The sequence below is a fragment of the Zea mays genome, chromosome 5, assembly GCF_902167145.1.
Source record: "Zea mays cultivar B73 chromosome 5, Zm-B73-REFERENCE-NAM-5.0, whole genome shotgun sequence".
NCBI lineage: Eukaryota > Viridiplantae > Streptophyta > Magnoliopsida > Poales > Poaceae > Zea > Zea mays.
The window spans coordinates 88,320,541-88,336,934 of record NC_050100.1 but is presented as its reverse complement, the minus strand read 5'-3'; the positions used below and the strand labels follow the sequence as shown (position 1 = coordinate 88,336,934).

The following is a 16,394-nucleotide window of genomic DNA, read 5'->3' as shown; positions in this document are numbered from 1 at the left end:
CGAAAAAACACCTTCCCTTCTTTTCGTACGCAACAAAGCATAGAAAACAACATTTTCCTTCTTTCCGAAGCTCTCCTTTTTATACACGAAGCTCCTTCTTCCCCTCCCCCTTTTTTTCTATCTCCTTTTTTTTATTTTGCCGAAGCAACCGCTTATACCATGAAGATGATTATCCTACATATGCCTAGATGAATGTTTATGAATGCAAATGTTATGATGTAATGTGATGTGCAAATGAATGGCCAAACAATCACATCTCAAGCCATACTCATAGCCATTATTTCCTTAATCACACCTCAGCTCTGCATCCCCTTAGGAACGACTTTGGAGCTTCTTCGCCTTTACTTTTGGCGGAATCAGCGTTGACTTTTCGCTGTAAGCTCTGCATTCCCTTAGGAACGACTTTGGAGCTTCTTCGCCTTTACTTTTGGCGGAATCAGCGTTGACTTTTCGCTGTAAGCTCTGCATTCCCTTAGGAACGACTTTGGAGCTTCTTCACCTTTACTTTTTGGCACTCGATGGTGCGTTCTCAGTTTTTACATTTACATTCCTTGGGGGGTTTTGCTCTTATAGAACTAAAAAAGGAAATTACATGTGATGGCCCCATTAAAAACCTTTCTCCCCCTTCGGAAAGGAAAAGGGTGCCATGAAAGAAAAATAAAAAACATGAAAAATTACATCGAATTATACATAATATCGCCGAAGCTCATCCGCATTCCAAGATCTAGGAATGTCGTTGCCGTCCATATCCTTCAATCTGTATGAACCGGGTCTTGACGAAGATGCTACTAAGAAAGGTCCATCCCATTTCAACTGTAACTTGCCCACTGTTTCTAGGTTGGCCACTCTCCGAAGCACCAAGTGTCCTGGCTCAATATTCTTTAGCCGAACCTTTCTATCTCGCCATTTAATTGTTTCGGCTTGATATTTGTTGATGTTTTCCACGGCTTGCAACCTGATCCCTTCTAAAGCATCTTTTTCCACAGAATAATCAGCTTCGGAACCTGATGCTGCCGAAGCTACTACCCTTATTGATCCAGTTTTAGCTTCTTCTGGAGTTATTGCTTCGTCACCGAATAATAACTTGAATGGGGTAAAGCCTGTAGACCTTGATGTTGTTGTATTATGGCTCCACACCACTTTGGTTAACTGATCTGGCCACTTTCCCCTTGGTTGATTGAAGATTGACTTCATTATTCCTGTCATTATAATACCATTGGCTCTTTCAACGAGTCCATTTGACTCCGGATGTCTGACTGATGCAAAATGGATCTTCGTACCAATTTGATCACAGAAATCCCGAAAAGCTTCGGAGTCAAACTGTGTTCCATTATCCACCGTGATAGCCTTTGGTACCCCAAAACGACAAACAATATTCTGCCAGAAAAACTTTTGGACGGTGGCCGAAGTTATTGTAGCTAAAGGCTTTGCCTCAATCCATTTAGAAAAATATTCCACCGCCACTACAACATATCTTAGGTTCCCTTGGGCCGGTGGTAATGGACCTAACAAGTCAAGGCCCCACCTTTGCAATGGCCAAATGGGTTGTATGAGCTGTGTTAAAGACGAAGGTTGTTTTTGATCTCGTGCACATTTCTGACAACCTTCGCACTTTTGGACTAATTCCGCTGCATCCGAAGCTGCCTTCGGCCAATAAAATCCTTGGCGGAAAATTTTTCCAAGTAGCGGCCTAGATCCAATGTGAGATCCACACAGGCCTGCATGTATTTCTTTCATCAACTCTATACCTTCGGTTCTGGATAAACACTTGAGTAGCGGAGCACAAACTCCATGCTTGTACAACTCTCCTTCTATCATGACATATGGACGAGCTCTTGCCTCTATCCTCCTGTTATAGGCTTCGTCATCTGAAAGGAATTTACCTTGAAGATAAGAGATGATCTCAGTCCTCCAATCTTCGCTATAAACAGGAGATATACTGAGGACTGCTCTTTCAAGAAGTTCCACCGAAGGTGCTTTTATTGTTTCGAAGAAGACATCCGAAGGTAAGGGCAGCCCCTGTGCTGCTGACTTAGCTAGCAAATCAGCATGCTCATTTTGTCCCCGAGGGATATTTTTGACAGAAAATCCCTCAAAGGAAGCTTCAACTCTCCGAACCATGTCCAGATACTTTTCAAGCTTCGGATCTTTAGCCTTGCAACTCTTGTCGATATGACCCGAAACAACTTGGGAATCAGTTTTAAGAACAGCCCTTCTGATTCCCATTGCTTTTAGCTTCCGAAGCCCCAGAAGCAGGGCTTCGTACTCGGCAATGTTGTTTGTGCAACTAAAATCAAGCTTTGCCGCATAACAAGTTTTAACTTTGGAAGGTGAAACCAACACAGCAGCCGCTCCCGCTCCGAAGGTTCCCCAGGACCCATCGCAAAACACTGTCCATGCTTCGGTGTCTTTATTTGCTTCTTCCTCCTGAGCCCCTGGCGTCCAGTCAGCAATGAAGTCTGCTAACGCCTGAGACTGAATCGAAGATCTATGAACATATTCAATACAAAATTCATTGAGCTCTGTAGCCCATTTTCCAATCCTTCCAGTAGCTTCTCGGTTCCTCATAATATCCTTCAGAGGTTGTGAAGAAGGAACAATTATGTTGTAAGCTTGAAAATAGTGCCGAAGCTTCCTGGATGCCATCAAAACAGCATATAACACCTTTTCTAATTCTGTGTAGTTTTTCTTTGATATACTAAGAACTTCAGATACAAAATATACTGGGACCTGTTTCCTGGTTTGGCCATCAAGCTTCTCCTGGATAAGTGCTGCACTTACCGCTGAGTGCGAAGCTGCCACATATAATAATAAAGGAGCCCCTGGCATAGGTGGAGTTAGTGCTGTTAGATCTATTAAATACTGCTTCAGCTCTTCGAAGGCCTTCTGCTGGATTGGTCCCCATTGAAAGACTTCGGCTGACTTCAGCACTTCGAAGAATGGTAAGTTTCTTTCTGCTGATCTGGATATGAATCTATTGAGAGATGCCAACCTTCCTGTCAATCTTTGAGCCCCCTTTTTTGTAGTTGGTGGCTCCATCCGAAGTATACCTTCAATCTTACTTGGATTAGCTTCAATTCCCTTTGTTGAAACCAAGCATCCTAGAAATTTCCCCTTCTTTACTCCGAAGACGCATTTTTCTGGATTCAACTTTAAGCCAGCTTGTCTGAAACTGGCGAAGGTCTCCTGCAAGTCAGCAATATGATTCTCCTGCTTCGTGCTTTTTACAATGATGTCATCAACATAAGTTAGCACATTTCTGCCTATCTGAGACTGGAGAACCTTCGCAGTCATTCTGCTGAAACTTCCTCCAGCGTTTTTGAGCCCCTCAGGCATCCGAAGATAACAATATGTGCCACTTGGAGTTATGAAGCTAGTCTTTGGCTCATCTTCCCTCTTCATCCAGATTTGATGATAGCCTGAATAACAGTCTAACAGACTCATGAGCTCTGAAGAAGCTGCTGCATCAACTAAAGAGTCTATCCTTGGTAATGGGAATTCATCCTTCGGACAAGCCTTGTTAAGGTCTGTAAAATCGATACACATTCGCCACTTGCCATTGGCCTTTTTTACCATAACAGTATTAGCTAACCATTCTGGGTACTTTACTTCTCTGATAACTCCTGCACTGAGGAGTCTTTTGACTTCGTTGCGAGCACCTTCGGCCTTGTCATCTGACATTTTCCGAAGCCTTTGCTTTCTGGGTCTGAAGGATGGATCGACATTGAGCGAATGCTCAATAACATCCCTATTAACTCCGTAGAGATCATTGGCTGACCATGCAAAAACATCTTTGTTGTTGAACAAAAACCTTATCAAGGTTTTCTCTTGTTCTTTGGATAACTGAGAGCCCAACAGCACCTTCTGCTCTGCTATATCTTCACATAAGAGCATGGGCTTCGGCTGATCTGCTGAAGCTGCTTTCTCCCTTCTGAATTTGTACTGTTCACAAGCTTCAGCTCCATCTATGTTATGGATTGCTTTTGAATCAGTCCAGTTTCCTTCGGCCCTTCTGGCAGCTTCCTGACTTCCATGAATAGCGATGGGTCCTTGATCCGAAGGTATCTTCATGCAAAGATAGGCAGGGTGAAGAATTGCCTCAAAAGCATTGAGGGTGCCACGACCAATAATTGCATTGTAAGGGTATTCCATGTCAACAATGTCAAACACAACTTGCTCAGTTCTAGTATTGTTGATGAACCCGAAGGTCACTGACATGGTAATCTTGCCTAGTGCTACAATTTGTCTTCCTCCGAAGCCACAGAGAGGATGGGTAGCATCATGAATCTTATCTTCTGGCTCTTGCATTTGTCTGAAGGCCTTTGCAAATATGATGTCAGCTGCACTGCCTGTGTCAACCAAGACATTGTGGACCAGAAATCCTTTGATAACACAAGAGATAACCATGGCATCGTTGTGTGGATAATCCTTGAGCTGAAGGTCTTCTTGGGAGAAGGTAATAGGAATGTGAGACCATCTTGACTTGATGAAGGGTCCTTGCACCCCAACATGCTGTACCCTTCTCTGTGCTTCTTTCTTCTGTTTTTTGTTGGCTGGCTCTGAGGACGAACCACCTGTAATCGGGAGTACCAGCTTCGGGTCCGAAGCAGCTCCAGCTTGATCATTGAACGAAGCCATCAGCTCAAAAAGTGGAAGTGAGTTCACCGGAGGTGGGCGCCAATGTTGGGGACTTGTTCTCAAATGCTATGAATCAAGAACAAGGCAACATAAAGTGTTAAATGTTAATGTCCTTCATCCAACGAAGCATTATTCCTTTGGGGATTAATGGACCTTGGACGAAGGTTGATTACAATATGATTACGGAGATTAAATCTTCGTAATTGTATTTTAATAGATTGTATAAAATAACATAAAATATAGAGTATCAAAGGTAAACGAATCATAAACGAACCACATTATATTTACTCAGTATATTTAATCATTAAATACAATTATACCTCTGCCTTGGCAAAGATTGGTTCCCGAATGATGTGATTGCCAATACAGGAATCCGTGAACAGTAAAGGATACTGTTCACTATTTATAGGCACAGGGCGCAGCCTGTGAGGGATTACAAGTATGCCCCTTATGAAAGTTTACAACATTGACTCAGACCTTTATGGACTAAAAGGTCATTCTATCTTTAAGTCGGTTTGTAATACCGAAGCTTCATGAAGAGGGACCTTCGGCCATCTTACACAAACAGCTTCAGCCGAAGGTCGCTTCTTCCTAGAAGACCTTCGGCGACGAAGCACAGGCCCAACAGTTGAAGTGCTCGATTTGGGCCACCTCATCCTCATCATAATCCTTGTCCCCTACATATGGTACCTGTGCACCAAACTCAACAACATCCCATATACTTTTGTGGAGTGAGGTTAGATGAAATCGCATTAAATCACTCCACCTAGCATAATCTTCACCATCAAAAGTTGGTGGTTTGCCTAATGGGACGGAAAGTAAAGGTGCATGTTTAGAAATGCGAGGATAGTGTAGGGGGATCTTACTAAACTTCTTACGCTCTTGGCGTTTAGAAGTTACGGAGGGTGCATCGGAGTCGGAGGTTGATGTTGATGAAGTGTCGGTCTCGTAGTAGACCACCTTCCTCATCCTCTTTTGCTTGTCCCCACTCCGACGCGGCTTGTGGGAAGAAGATTTTTCCTTCTTCTCTTTGTGGTGAGAAGAAGATTTCTTCTCCTTCCCTTTGTTGGAGGAGATCTTCTTCTTCTCCTTCCTCTTGGTGCGGGACTCTTCCGATGAAGTGCTCCCGTGGCTTGTAGTGGGCTTTTCGCCGGTCTCCATCTCCTTCTTGGCGTGATCTCCCGACATCACTTCGAGCGGTTAGGCTCTAATGAAGCACCGGGCTCCGATACCAATTGAAAGTCGCCTAGAGGGGGGGTGAATAGGGCGAAACTGAAATTTACAAATATAAACACAACTACAAGCCGGGTTAGCGTTAGAAATATAAACGAGTCCGCGAGAGAGGGAGCAAAACAAATCGCAAGCAAATGAAGAGTGTGACACGCGGATTTGTTTTACCGAGGTTCGGTTTTTGCAAACCTACTCCCCGTTGAGGAGGCCACAAAGGCCGGGTCTCTTTCAACCCTTCCCTCTCTCAATCGGTCCCTCGGACCGAGTGAGCTTCTCTTCCTAAATCACTTGGGAATCAAACTTCCCGCAAGGGCCACCACACAATTGGTGCCTCTTGCCTCAATTACAAGTGAGTGTTTGATCACAAAAAGGAATCAAGAAAGAAGGAAGCAATCCAAGCGCAAGAGCTCGAAAGAACACAAGCAAATCTCTCTCACTAGTCACTAGGGCGTTGTGTGGAATATGGAGAGGATTTGATTTCTTTGGTGTGTCTAGAATTGAGTGCTAGAGCTCTTGTAGTAGTTGGGAAGTAGAGAACTTGGATGCCATGAATGGTGGGGTGGTTGGGGTATTTATAGCCCCAACCACCAAACTTGACCGTTGGCTGGGCTGTCTGTTCGATGGCGCACCGGACAGTCCGGTGCACACCGGACAGTCCGGTGCCCCCGCCACGTCACCAGTGCCGTTGGAAATCGACCATTGGAGTTCTGACTTCTGGGCCCGCCTTGATGTCCGGTGGCGCACCGGACATGTACTGTAGAGTGTTCGGTGCGCCAGCATGGGTGTGCCTGACCTCTGCACGCGCTGGCGCGCAATAAATGCGCTACAGGTAGCCGTTGGCGCCTGAAGTAGCCGTTGCTCCGCAGATGCACCGGACAGTCCGGTGCACACCGGACAGTCCGGTGAATTATAGCGGAGCGGCTGGAATGAAAATCCGAGGCTGGCGAGTTCCTGGGGCCGCCCTTCCTTGGAGCACCGGACATGTCCGGTGCACACCGGACAGTCCGGTGAATTATAGCGGAGTGGCCTCTGGAAATTCCCGAAGGTGACGAGTTTGAAACCTGAGTCCTCTGGTGCACCGGACATGTCCGGTGGTACACCGGACAGTCCGGTGCGCCAGACCAGAGGAGCCTTCGGTTGCTCCTTTGCATTTTTGTTGAACCCAACACTTGGTCTTTCTATTGGCTAAGTGTGAACCTTTGACACCTGTATAACTTATACACTAGAGCAAACTAGTTAGTCCAAAGATTTGTGTTGGGCAATTCAACCACCAAAATTATTTAGGAACTAGGTGTAAGCCTATTTCCCTTTCATCAACGCTGATTCCGCCGAAAGTAAAAGGCGAAGAAGCTCCAAAGTCGTTCCTAAGGGAATGCAGAGCTTACAGCGAAAAGTCAGCGCTGATATGTGATTGTTTCTAAGGAAATAACGGTTGTGACTATGGCTTCGTATATGTGTTTGGACATTCATTTGCACATCATATTACATCATAACATTTGCATTCATAAACATTCATCTAGGCATATATAGGATAACCATCATCATAGCATAAGTGGTTGCTTCGGCAAAAAGGAAAAACTGTCTTTTGTACTTCGTTGTGTACGAAAAGAAGAGCTTCAGAAAAGTTGTTTTTTATGCTTCGATGTGTACGAAAAGAAGGGAAGGTGTTTTTTTTCGCCTTCGGCTCAAAAAGATAATTTCGTCCACATCAAAGCACCTCTAATACATTAATGCAAGGGTAAAAGCATATTACAAGGTATGAACATAATTCATTAAAACAAGTTTAGTCATATTTACAAAAATTATCTCAAAAGTTTCTTAAGTCTGTCTACAGTCTACTCCTATTGATCTTCATGGGGCCTCAGCTTCGGCATCATGCTTTTTAAGCATCGGTCTCAGCTTCGTCATCCTACATAAATTAAGTTGTTGAGGGTCAAAACCAAGCTTGAAGGAAAAGGTAAGCACAAGGTATGATTTCTTACTGGTTCAAGGTGACTCCGAGCTTCATCTCCAGCCTTTTCTCGCCCGCCTTTTGTCCATATCATTTTTACAAACCTATTAGAGATGCTTCGGGCGAGATCAGGAATGTCATCTAGAATTGATGGTGATAAAGTGAAATTGGGCCTATTGACAATCTTTCCATGATCGCAGCCAGCTTTTAGGAAAGCTGCAGCAGTGCCCCGAGAAGCTACCCAGGCGCAGAAGTCACCGTGCCCAGCTATAACTTCGTCAAGCTCATCAATTTCACCTTCGATATGTTCAAAGATCTTTGGTAAATCTTCAGCTGACGGGGTGAATTTTTCACTGCTAGCTCCAACTGAGTGGAAAATTTTTCTCAGTCGTTGAATGTATTTGTTGCTAAATTCCAAACATTTTTCTTGAAGGTTTGCCAATAATTTTTTCAAATCTGAATTTTGTTGAACTTCGGCTTCAAGTTTCACACTAAGTTCTTGTTTTTCCTGTTCAAATTGTTCAGATTGACAGAGAAGCTTCGAATTCAATTCTGCTACTTTAGCTTCGGCTTCTGCCAATAAATCTTCAGTTGTCCGAAGCTCGAAGTCTTTCTTTTCAACAATAGCTGATTGCTCTTTTATTTTGCTCTCTAAGCTTTCAATTATAACTTCGTGTTTTTTGTCTTCTAAATCTTGCTGCATTTTCAAAGCCTTGCTCAGCAGCATACTCTGCAAGTAAACAATCTTCGTTAGGCATGTCTTCATCATTAAAAACAATAAAAGTCAAGGGAAAAGTAGTTTACCTTGAAATTAGAATAAAATAAACTACCAACGATATGTTGTCGTCGGTAGCGGCTGATGTCTGTTTCCAGCTTCGGAAAATCGATACTCTTTGATAGAGTACCGATGATCTTAGCTCCAGTTTGGTCTCGGATACAGTTCAATTTTTCATCGTCAATTCCCCCGAAGAGGAGTGCTCCTGGCTTATAACCGCAAGATTTGGCATATTCTTTAAGCTCTTCCATTTCGGCCTCTGACAATTCTTGTCCAATTAAATTTTGGAACATGAAGGCTTCGTCCTCTGAAGCTTCGTCAGCAATTTCCTTTTCTTTCCCAGAAGCTGCGGCCATGGCCTCTTCGGCGGCAGTGGTAGCTTCTTCTGTGGCCATGTCTAGCAGAATTTTATCGATATGCTCAATTGTGCTTTCCAAGTTCAAATCTTCGGTTGAAGCAGCTTCAGTAGCTGCCATCTCCGAAGGCGCAACTTCAATATTTGTTAGTCCTTCAGCCTCTGGTATCTTCTGAGCCGAAGCTCTCGGTGGTGTCTTGTCAATGACTTCTGTCACTGCGATGATTCTTTGTCTTTTAGTTTTAGTTGATTTCTTTGTTTGTTCGGGCTCCTTTTCCTTCTGAAAAAAACTTCGTCAGTTGAGGCCCCAATGGACTTAGCTTCATAGGCAGGGATTCAGTCATTACCTTCAAAATCTCTTCCACGTCAGTGGCAGAGGGTGATGCGGGGGTCTCCTCTTTGTCGGATATCTTTTGCTTCGGAGATAATACTTTCTTTTTCTTCGGAATATTCTTCTTTTTTGCTGGTTCCTTCTCATCTTTATCTGAAGCTTCGGCTACCCTTTTTCTTTTCCGGCCTTCGACACTTTTATTCAGATTTTCGTAGTCAGGGTATTCAAAACCCATGGCATCCAGCACTCAGTTCAATCTTCGCTTCGGACGGGTGCCGAAGGCCGCAGTCATCAACTGATCTTCTTTTTTGGAGTAATTGCCGAGTATTTCATTGCACATTACTTCAATTGTATCAAGCCACTCTTGGCAAGGTGTTTTAAAGTATTTCTTGAACTTGAAATAGTAAGGTAATCGCACAAGTTCTCCTTCTCTTTTCTCCCCCTCTAGCTTCGGCATTTTCCATTCTTTTAAACTAGGAAAAACCCTGAAAGCCAAAAACTCCTGCACCAGGTCTCTTGTACTGATATGCTCTGAAATAATTCTGAACTCATCTAACGCTTGTTGGGTTGGACCTTCTGGTGTCATGTTGCAACGAGGTCGGGTTTCTCCGAAGATTAGTTCAAGTGGACTTTGCACAAACTTCTCCTTGTCATCATCAACCTTGACATAGAACCACTCCGACTTCCAGCCTGCTGCCCATTTGCTTCGGTAGCTGATTATAGGAAACTTTGTGGTTTTCCGATAAGCAAAATTATAGCAACCAAAATTGTCATGCAATCCATCTTTTCTAGCCTTCGTCTGATAGTGCAGCTCGTGAACTCGGCAAAAGCTGTCCGCAAACGGTTCCACCGTTTGGCTTCGGAGGGCCCAGATATAAACATTGAGCCTAACGATAGCGTTAGGAGTCAGCTGATGAAAGTAGATTCCAAACCTATTCAATATTTCTGCAATAATCCCATTCAGGGGGAATCTCAACCCAGCCTTTAGAAAGCTCTTGAAAATAACTATTTCATCTTTCTCTGGCTTCGGGGTAGTTTCTTCCCCCCCCCCCCCCCGAAGCGAAGCAGCTTCTTCTGATTTTCACTGAAATAGCCCGACTTTACCATCTTGGAGAGATCACCTTTTGAAACAGTCGACTTTCCGAAGTCCAGGTGACTGGGTTTACTCGGCATGGCAATACGATAATCATCTTCGGGATCAGTTTCTTCAATGTTCTCTTCTTCTGCTTCGGCAGTTGCTTGTTCTACTTCAACAGTGGGGATTTCTTCCGAAGTTACCAGTCCGGATCGCTGCATTGCTTCGGAGATGGGAATAGTCTCCGAGCCTTCAGCTTCGCCTCCCTCACGCTCAACCCTAGCGGTATAACGCACTCTAGCCATTTAATTCTGAATTTGTGGGATTTAAATACTTTTTCTTCCGAAGTTTCTTCTTCTGACGAAGCAGGCTTTAAGCTGGAGCTTCGTTCGATTCCGAGAGTCAAGCTTCGGCTATGGTTAAAAATTTTGGCAGCAAAACAGTGCAAATAGCAATGAATGCTGTGGTAACTTCACACCTACTCATCTGTTTATATAGTACTGCAGGTAAGAAGGCGAAGCGCCAGGATTTTTACACCAGGCGGACAGCCGCTTGCACTCGCTGCGCGGTGGACCGCAGAGACCAAACAGTAACTCTGCAAGGTGGGACCGCTACGCGCTCGGAAACTGAATCGTTTCTCGGCAACGAGCTCAGGGAAGGTGTTTTTTGGACCTTCGGCTTTCCGAAGCTTAAGAGACTTTTTCTTTTCACGGATCAAGCTCGTTACGAAAAACGATCTAGCGTCGCGAAAGGGGCTACTGTTGGGACTATGCTTCGTCGCGCCGAAGGTCTTGAAGGAAGAAGCAGCTTCAGCTGAAGCTGTCCGCGTGCGATGACCGAAGCTTGATCTTCATAAAGCTTCGGAATTATGAACCGACTTAAAAGTAGAAAGACCTTTTAGTCCATAAGCGTTTGAGTCGTTATTGTAGACTTTCATGAAGGACATGGTTGTAAATTCTCACAGGCTGCGTCCTGTGCCTATAAATAGTGAACAGTACTCCTTTACTGTTCACGCTTTTTGATTCGGGTTTTTCACCATCTCATCATTTTGAGAACCAACCTTTGTCAAGGCAAAGGTATAATTGTATCCAATACTCAAATATATTGATTGAGTATAATATGATTCATTTACTTTTGATACTCTATATTTTATGTTATTTCGTACAATTTATCAACGTACGATTACGAAAACTCAACCTTCGTAATCGTATTGTCGTACGCCTTCGTCTAGAGTTCATTATCCCCGAGGGAATAATGCTTCACTGGACGAAGGTCATTATCATTTAATATTTTATGTTGTCTTGTTCTTGATTCATAGCGGTTGAGAACAAGTCCCCAACAAAAACAGTGTGAGTAATTAATAGGACATGTTCAAAGTAGTCAAATTTTTGTGCTCTAAATATGCGTTGCTCAGTGCCAACACTCCATCTCCATCTTTATGTTTGTTTGGCTTTAATTCATATCAGCTTCTATTACTTCTAAATATTTTTGTCTTTGAATTACAGTTGCAACAGTACAAATAGTTAGCTTTAATCCGAAGTGAATAGTTAAGAAACCCTGTACGTTTTAAGACGGTAATGAAGTGGCCATATCCCTCAGCTAGCGGGTATGACAGGTTAATAGAATAACATTTACATATTGAACTGCGCGCCTGTTTGTTTTTCTGGAATGGTCAAAAAGGGCCGGAGAGAATGGACACACTTAGTACAAACTAAAGGTGGATAACTTGCTTGTTTCTAGTGCCAAAGGAGAAGCAATGAAAAGTAGTACTGATCCTGCCATGTGTGTGGGACACACAAAGACAAAATCACGCGCAAGGTCATTAGATTTATTAGCCCCCGATATGTCATTATTAGCTAGCGATGTTCATGTGGGATCTAACGGTTCTGTCAAATTTTCTATGCATTATTATTTATACTGACTATATGTGTGGAGTGATACTGTTTCGTATAGCTCGATCTCCTGGATTTAACCTGGAATTCTCTAGCATTTTTGCCAAACAAAAGACTAAACAGAAATAGACATATACATGGCTCGATAATCTAGCCGCCTCTAGGAGCTTTTGTCCAACAAGCCTAAACAGAAATAGCTATACATGGTTACTATGTAATGCTAAGATCATTCTCCATGTATAGTTTCGTCGCGATGTTTTTAAGACTGTCATGTCCATATTTGTCTAGATGACAGTTTATCCAGAATTTCGTCTTTCTAAAACTCTCTCATCTCATAAAATGCACACTAAAAATGGCCTAAGGGTACTAGTAATAACACGCTTCATAAAAAAAAACTTTGGCCTCTCATCTTTGTGCTCAGAATTGAATTAAAGGAGGGATATGATCGAGGCCGAGGGGAGCCCTCAAGTTGGGTACGGCGGGTGGCTTTGTTGTTTTCCTCCGGGCCGGCCGGGGCAGCGCGCTGGATAGAATATCACACACACCATGGGCTTTGTGTAGGAGAAGACTCCTAGAGAGAGAAAGCGGTCGAGATGGAAATAAAGAGATAAGGAGACGGGGAGGCGGAGAGAGGAAAGATGGAGCGAGAGGAAACTAAAGCGCGCGACGCGACCCCATGGCAAAGAGAGAGAAAGCTAGCTGGGGAAAGAAAGGAACCACCGCGCGTACCCCCAGAGCCCCCGGCCCTCAGCGCAACAAGAGAAGAAGCTAGCTAAGCTACTACACGAGCTAGCTAGCAGCAGTCGGGCACGCAGCATCTATCAGGCAGCAGGCAGCACCACAAGGGCAAGCCCTGGTCCTCGTTCTCCGCGCCCCGCGCGAACCCTATTCCTTGTTCTTGAATCTCTCATCCCCAATCCCACGCCAGTACACACGCCACACACACACCCTGCAGCTAGCTGCGGCTGAGAGAGGAGAGGAGAGAGAATTAATTCGGGAGATCTCTCTAGAGAGAGAGAAGGAGATAGAGGAGGTTCGTGTGCGAGGCGCGGGGAGAATAGTAGACAGAATGTTCCCTTCCAAGAAGGCCACTAGTAGCGCAGCCGCAGCCGCAGCCGCCGTGAGCTCAAATGATAGCAGGCAGCAGGCGATGTGCGTGCAGGCCGACTCGGGGTCGGGCCTCGTCCTCACCACCGACCCCAAGCCCCGCCTCCGCTGGACCGTCGAGCTCCACGAGCGCTTCGTCGACGCCGTCACGCAGCTCGGTGGCCCCGACAGTACGTGTAGTAGTAGCTACTAGCTAGCTAGCTGCTGCTAGCTCCCTGGCCCGGTCGCTCGTCTTGGTTCTGATCGTTTCCTCCCTTTTTCTCTCACGCAGAGGCGACTCCCAAGACCATCATGAGGGTCATGGGAGTCAAGGGGCTTACCCTCTACCACCTCAAGAGCCATCTTCAGGTAGTTAGGGTTAGGTTTTCCTCTGCAGCCAGCTGCTACTTCCTTCGTCCTTCCTATACATACATATATTTTTCTGCTTCTGATTTTTATATATATGTATAACTTTGTTTGTTTCATTGATTGATCTTTTCGTGAGCAGAAATTCAGGTTAGGGAAGCAGCCGCACAAGGAGTTCAACGAGCACTCGGTTAAGGACGGTAAGACAGTAGTCTAGCTCCTTCACCGGCCAACAAGACACCAAATTTCCCTGCTGCACAGCACAGTTATATATACTAGTGTATATATACACACACACAAATTAAAGATTCGCCATTCAAAATTGCAAAGAATCAAGAATATATATTACTAATAATAACTGGCCTGATCTACGTACATCCGTACGTTAGGTGCTTCAATATCTGTAAATCTATATGTATGTATTTATACGTTCATATAATATACTAGTGTATATACACAGAAATTAAATTAAGATTCGCCATTCAAAATTGCAAAGAATCAAGAATATGTATTACTAATAATAATAACTGGCCTGATCTACGTACATCCGTACGTTAGCACTCGTATGTGCTTCAATATCTGTAAATCTATATGTATGTATTTATACGTTCATATAATATACATATATATGTAGCCTAAGTGTTCGTTCATCATCATTTCCTAGCTAGCTGCAAATTAATACGCGTGCGTCGTACTGTTAACGTTAATCTCTTCAAACTATGGCAGCGGCCGCAGCAATGGAGATGCAACGGAACGCCGCCTCTTCTTCAGGCATGATGGGAAGAAGCATGAACGAGTCAGTTGTTCACTTCATTTCATTTCATAGTAGCTAACTCTAGCTATATATACATGAAGAATTATTACTTTATATATGCTCTTCTTGAGTCCAATTCAAGTCCTTTTTTTTGCATCTCTAGAATAAACAAAAATATATATATATATATATATATATGTGCTTTTCTCGCTCTCATATATTGTTTGCTAGCTCCTGACAGCTCCCTTTTGCGGATCTTGCTGCATGGTTTATTTCAGCCGCAGCGTGCACATGAACGAGGCTATCAGGATGCAAATGGAAGTCCAGAGAAGGCTACATGAACAGCTAGAGGTATGCAATTAATTAATCTACTCCGATCGATCGTCCTAATTAAATAAAGCACATATATGAAATTCTCACAGAACTTGAGATCTTCTTTTTTGAAGCATACGAGGAAGTTTACTTGCCTCCACTTTTTGTGACCTTACCATGTTGCTGCTCATGGCCATGCATATGCAGACATCCATCATTAACTAGCTTTACACATGCATGCACACCACACATCATCCACACATGAACGTTCTTAGGAAGCTTACCGCCACTCACTGATGCCATGGATCGGACTGATGAACATGCATGCATGCAGGTGCAAAGGCATCTCCAGATGAGGATCGAAGCCCAGGGCAAGTACATGCAGTCCATCCTGGAGAAAGCCTACCAGACCATCGCCACCGGCGACCTGGCTGCGTGCAGCCCGGTGGCTGCAGGGTACAAATCCCTGCTAGGTAACCCGCAGGCGATGCTGGACGTCTGCTCGCTCAAGGACATGGCCCCGTCCATGGGCTTCCCTTCGCTGCAAGACCTGCACATGTACGGCGGCGGCGGCGGCCACTGCCTGGACCTGCAGCAGCAGATGGAGCGGCCGATGGAGGCCTTCTTCGCCAGCTGCGACATCGGGTCGCTGGCCAAGAAGAGGCCCGTCAGCCCTTACGCCGACGACGACGGCGGCAAGAGCCCGATGCTGTGGGGCGAGGACGACGAGGGCAAGGGCATCGTCGACCATTTCCAGATGGCGCCGCCGATGATGGACGCCGCCGGCATCGACGTCATGGACTCCATCGCCGACGTGTACGGCGACGCCAAGCACATGACCATGTCCAGCGACTCCACGGGGAGCAAGGGCGGCGGCTTCGACGTCAGGCTCGAGCGGCCATCGCTGCGGCGGCCGCACATGGGCGGCAGCCCGTCGGTGCTCGGCGGAGGCCAGACGAGGAACCTGTCCTACGGGTAACTAGCTCGTCGCTCTGATGATGATTAACCATCCGATCCGGCGTGCTTAATTAATTAACTCGCAGTGAAACTAAAATTAATTAAAGCAGGCGATTATTATTAACCGGTGCAAAACGGCTACAAATAAATAAGTAAAGCTAGCGCTGGAGCAGGCATGCATAATATAATGGCGGAGATACATATATATATTTATAGCATAAGTGTCATTAATTCATGATCACGAGATTGATGATCTTACCGTGGCGCATCACTTGCTGGATGATGCTCCAAGATAATCTATTTTGAGCGAGAGGAGATGTATGTTCCATGTAATTGTAGTGCTGTTGATGGGTGTAAATGCATGTGCAACTTATTAATTGGTAATTTTGCATGCTGAGGAAACAATCTTTCTTTGGTCTGAGGCATCATATATATATATATATATATATATATATATATATATATATATATATATATATATATATATATATATATATATATATATATATATATATATATATATATATATATATATATATATATATATATATATATATATATATATTTGCATTGTATGGAGCTAGCTAGCTGATGAGGAACATGCATGCTAATAATGGATTAACTGTCTGATACCTTAAGCTTCTTTGTATTATTGTACTGATGATTAGTTCT

The 16,394-nt window shown here is 44.3% G+C and overlaps 1 protein-coding gene across 2 annotated transcripts; it reads left to right on the top strand.

Annotated features, from left to right (window-relative positions):
• Nucleotides 1-12,879: 12,879 nt before the first annotated feature.
• LOC103626675 (myb family transcription factor IPN2) lies at nucleotides 12,880-16,136 on the top strand. Of its 2 annotated transcripts, none has more exons than XM_008647072.4 (6): nucleotides 12,880-13,524; nucleotides 13,626-13,702; nucleotides 13,842-13,899; nucleotides 14,426-14,495; nucleotides 14,732-14,804; nucleotides 15,100-16,136. In XM_008647072.4, the coding sequence occupies exons 1-6, from the start codon at nucleotides 13,317-13,319 to the stop codon at nucleotides 15,742-15,744; spliced, it is 1,131 nt and encodes a 376-aa protein (XP_008645294.1). In that variant the 5' UTR covers nucleotides 12,880-13,316; the 3' UTR covers nucleotides 15,745-16,136. The 2 variants fall into 2 exon arrangements, with proteins under 2 accessions (XP_008645294.1, XP_020394029.1); XM_020538440.3 differs by having other exon boundaries at nucleotides 12,888-13,524; nucleotides 14,435-14,495.
• The last annotated feature ends 258 nt before the right edge of the window (nucleotides 16,137-16,394 follow it).

What these genes read in the sequence shown, in the direction of transcription:
- LOC103626675 (XM_008647072.4), top strand. Translation starts at nt 13,317, where the DNA reads ATGTTCCCTTCCAAGAAGGCCACTAGTAGCGCAGCCGCAGCCGCAGCC. An exon ending in GCAGCTCGGTGGCCCCGACA is followed by an intron (nt 13,525 to 13,625) that starts GTACGTGTAGTA and finishes TCTCTCACGCAG; the next exon opens with AGGCGACTCCCAAGACCATC. An exon ending in ATGGGAAGAAGCATGAACGA is followed by an intron (nt 14,496 to 14,731) that starts GTCAGTTGTTCA and finishes GGTTTATTTCAG; the next exon opens with CCGCAGCGTGCACATGAACG.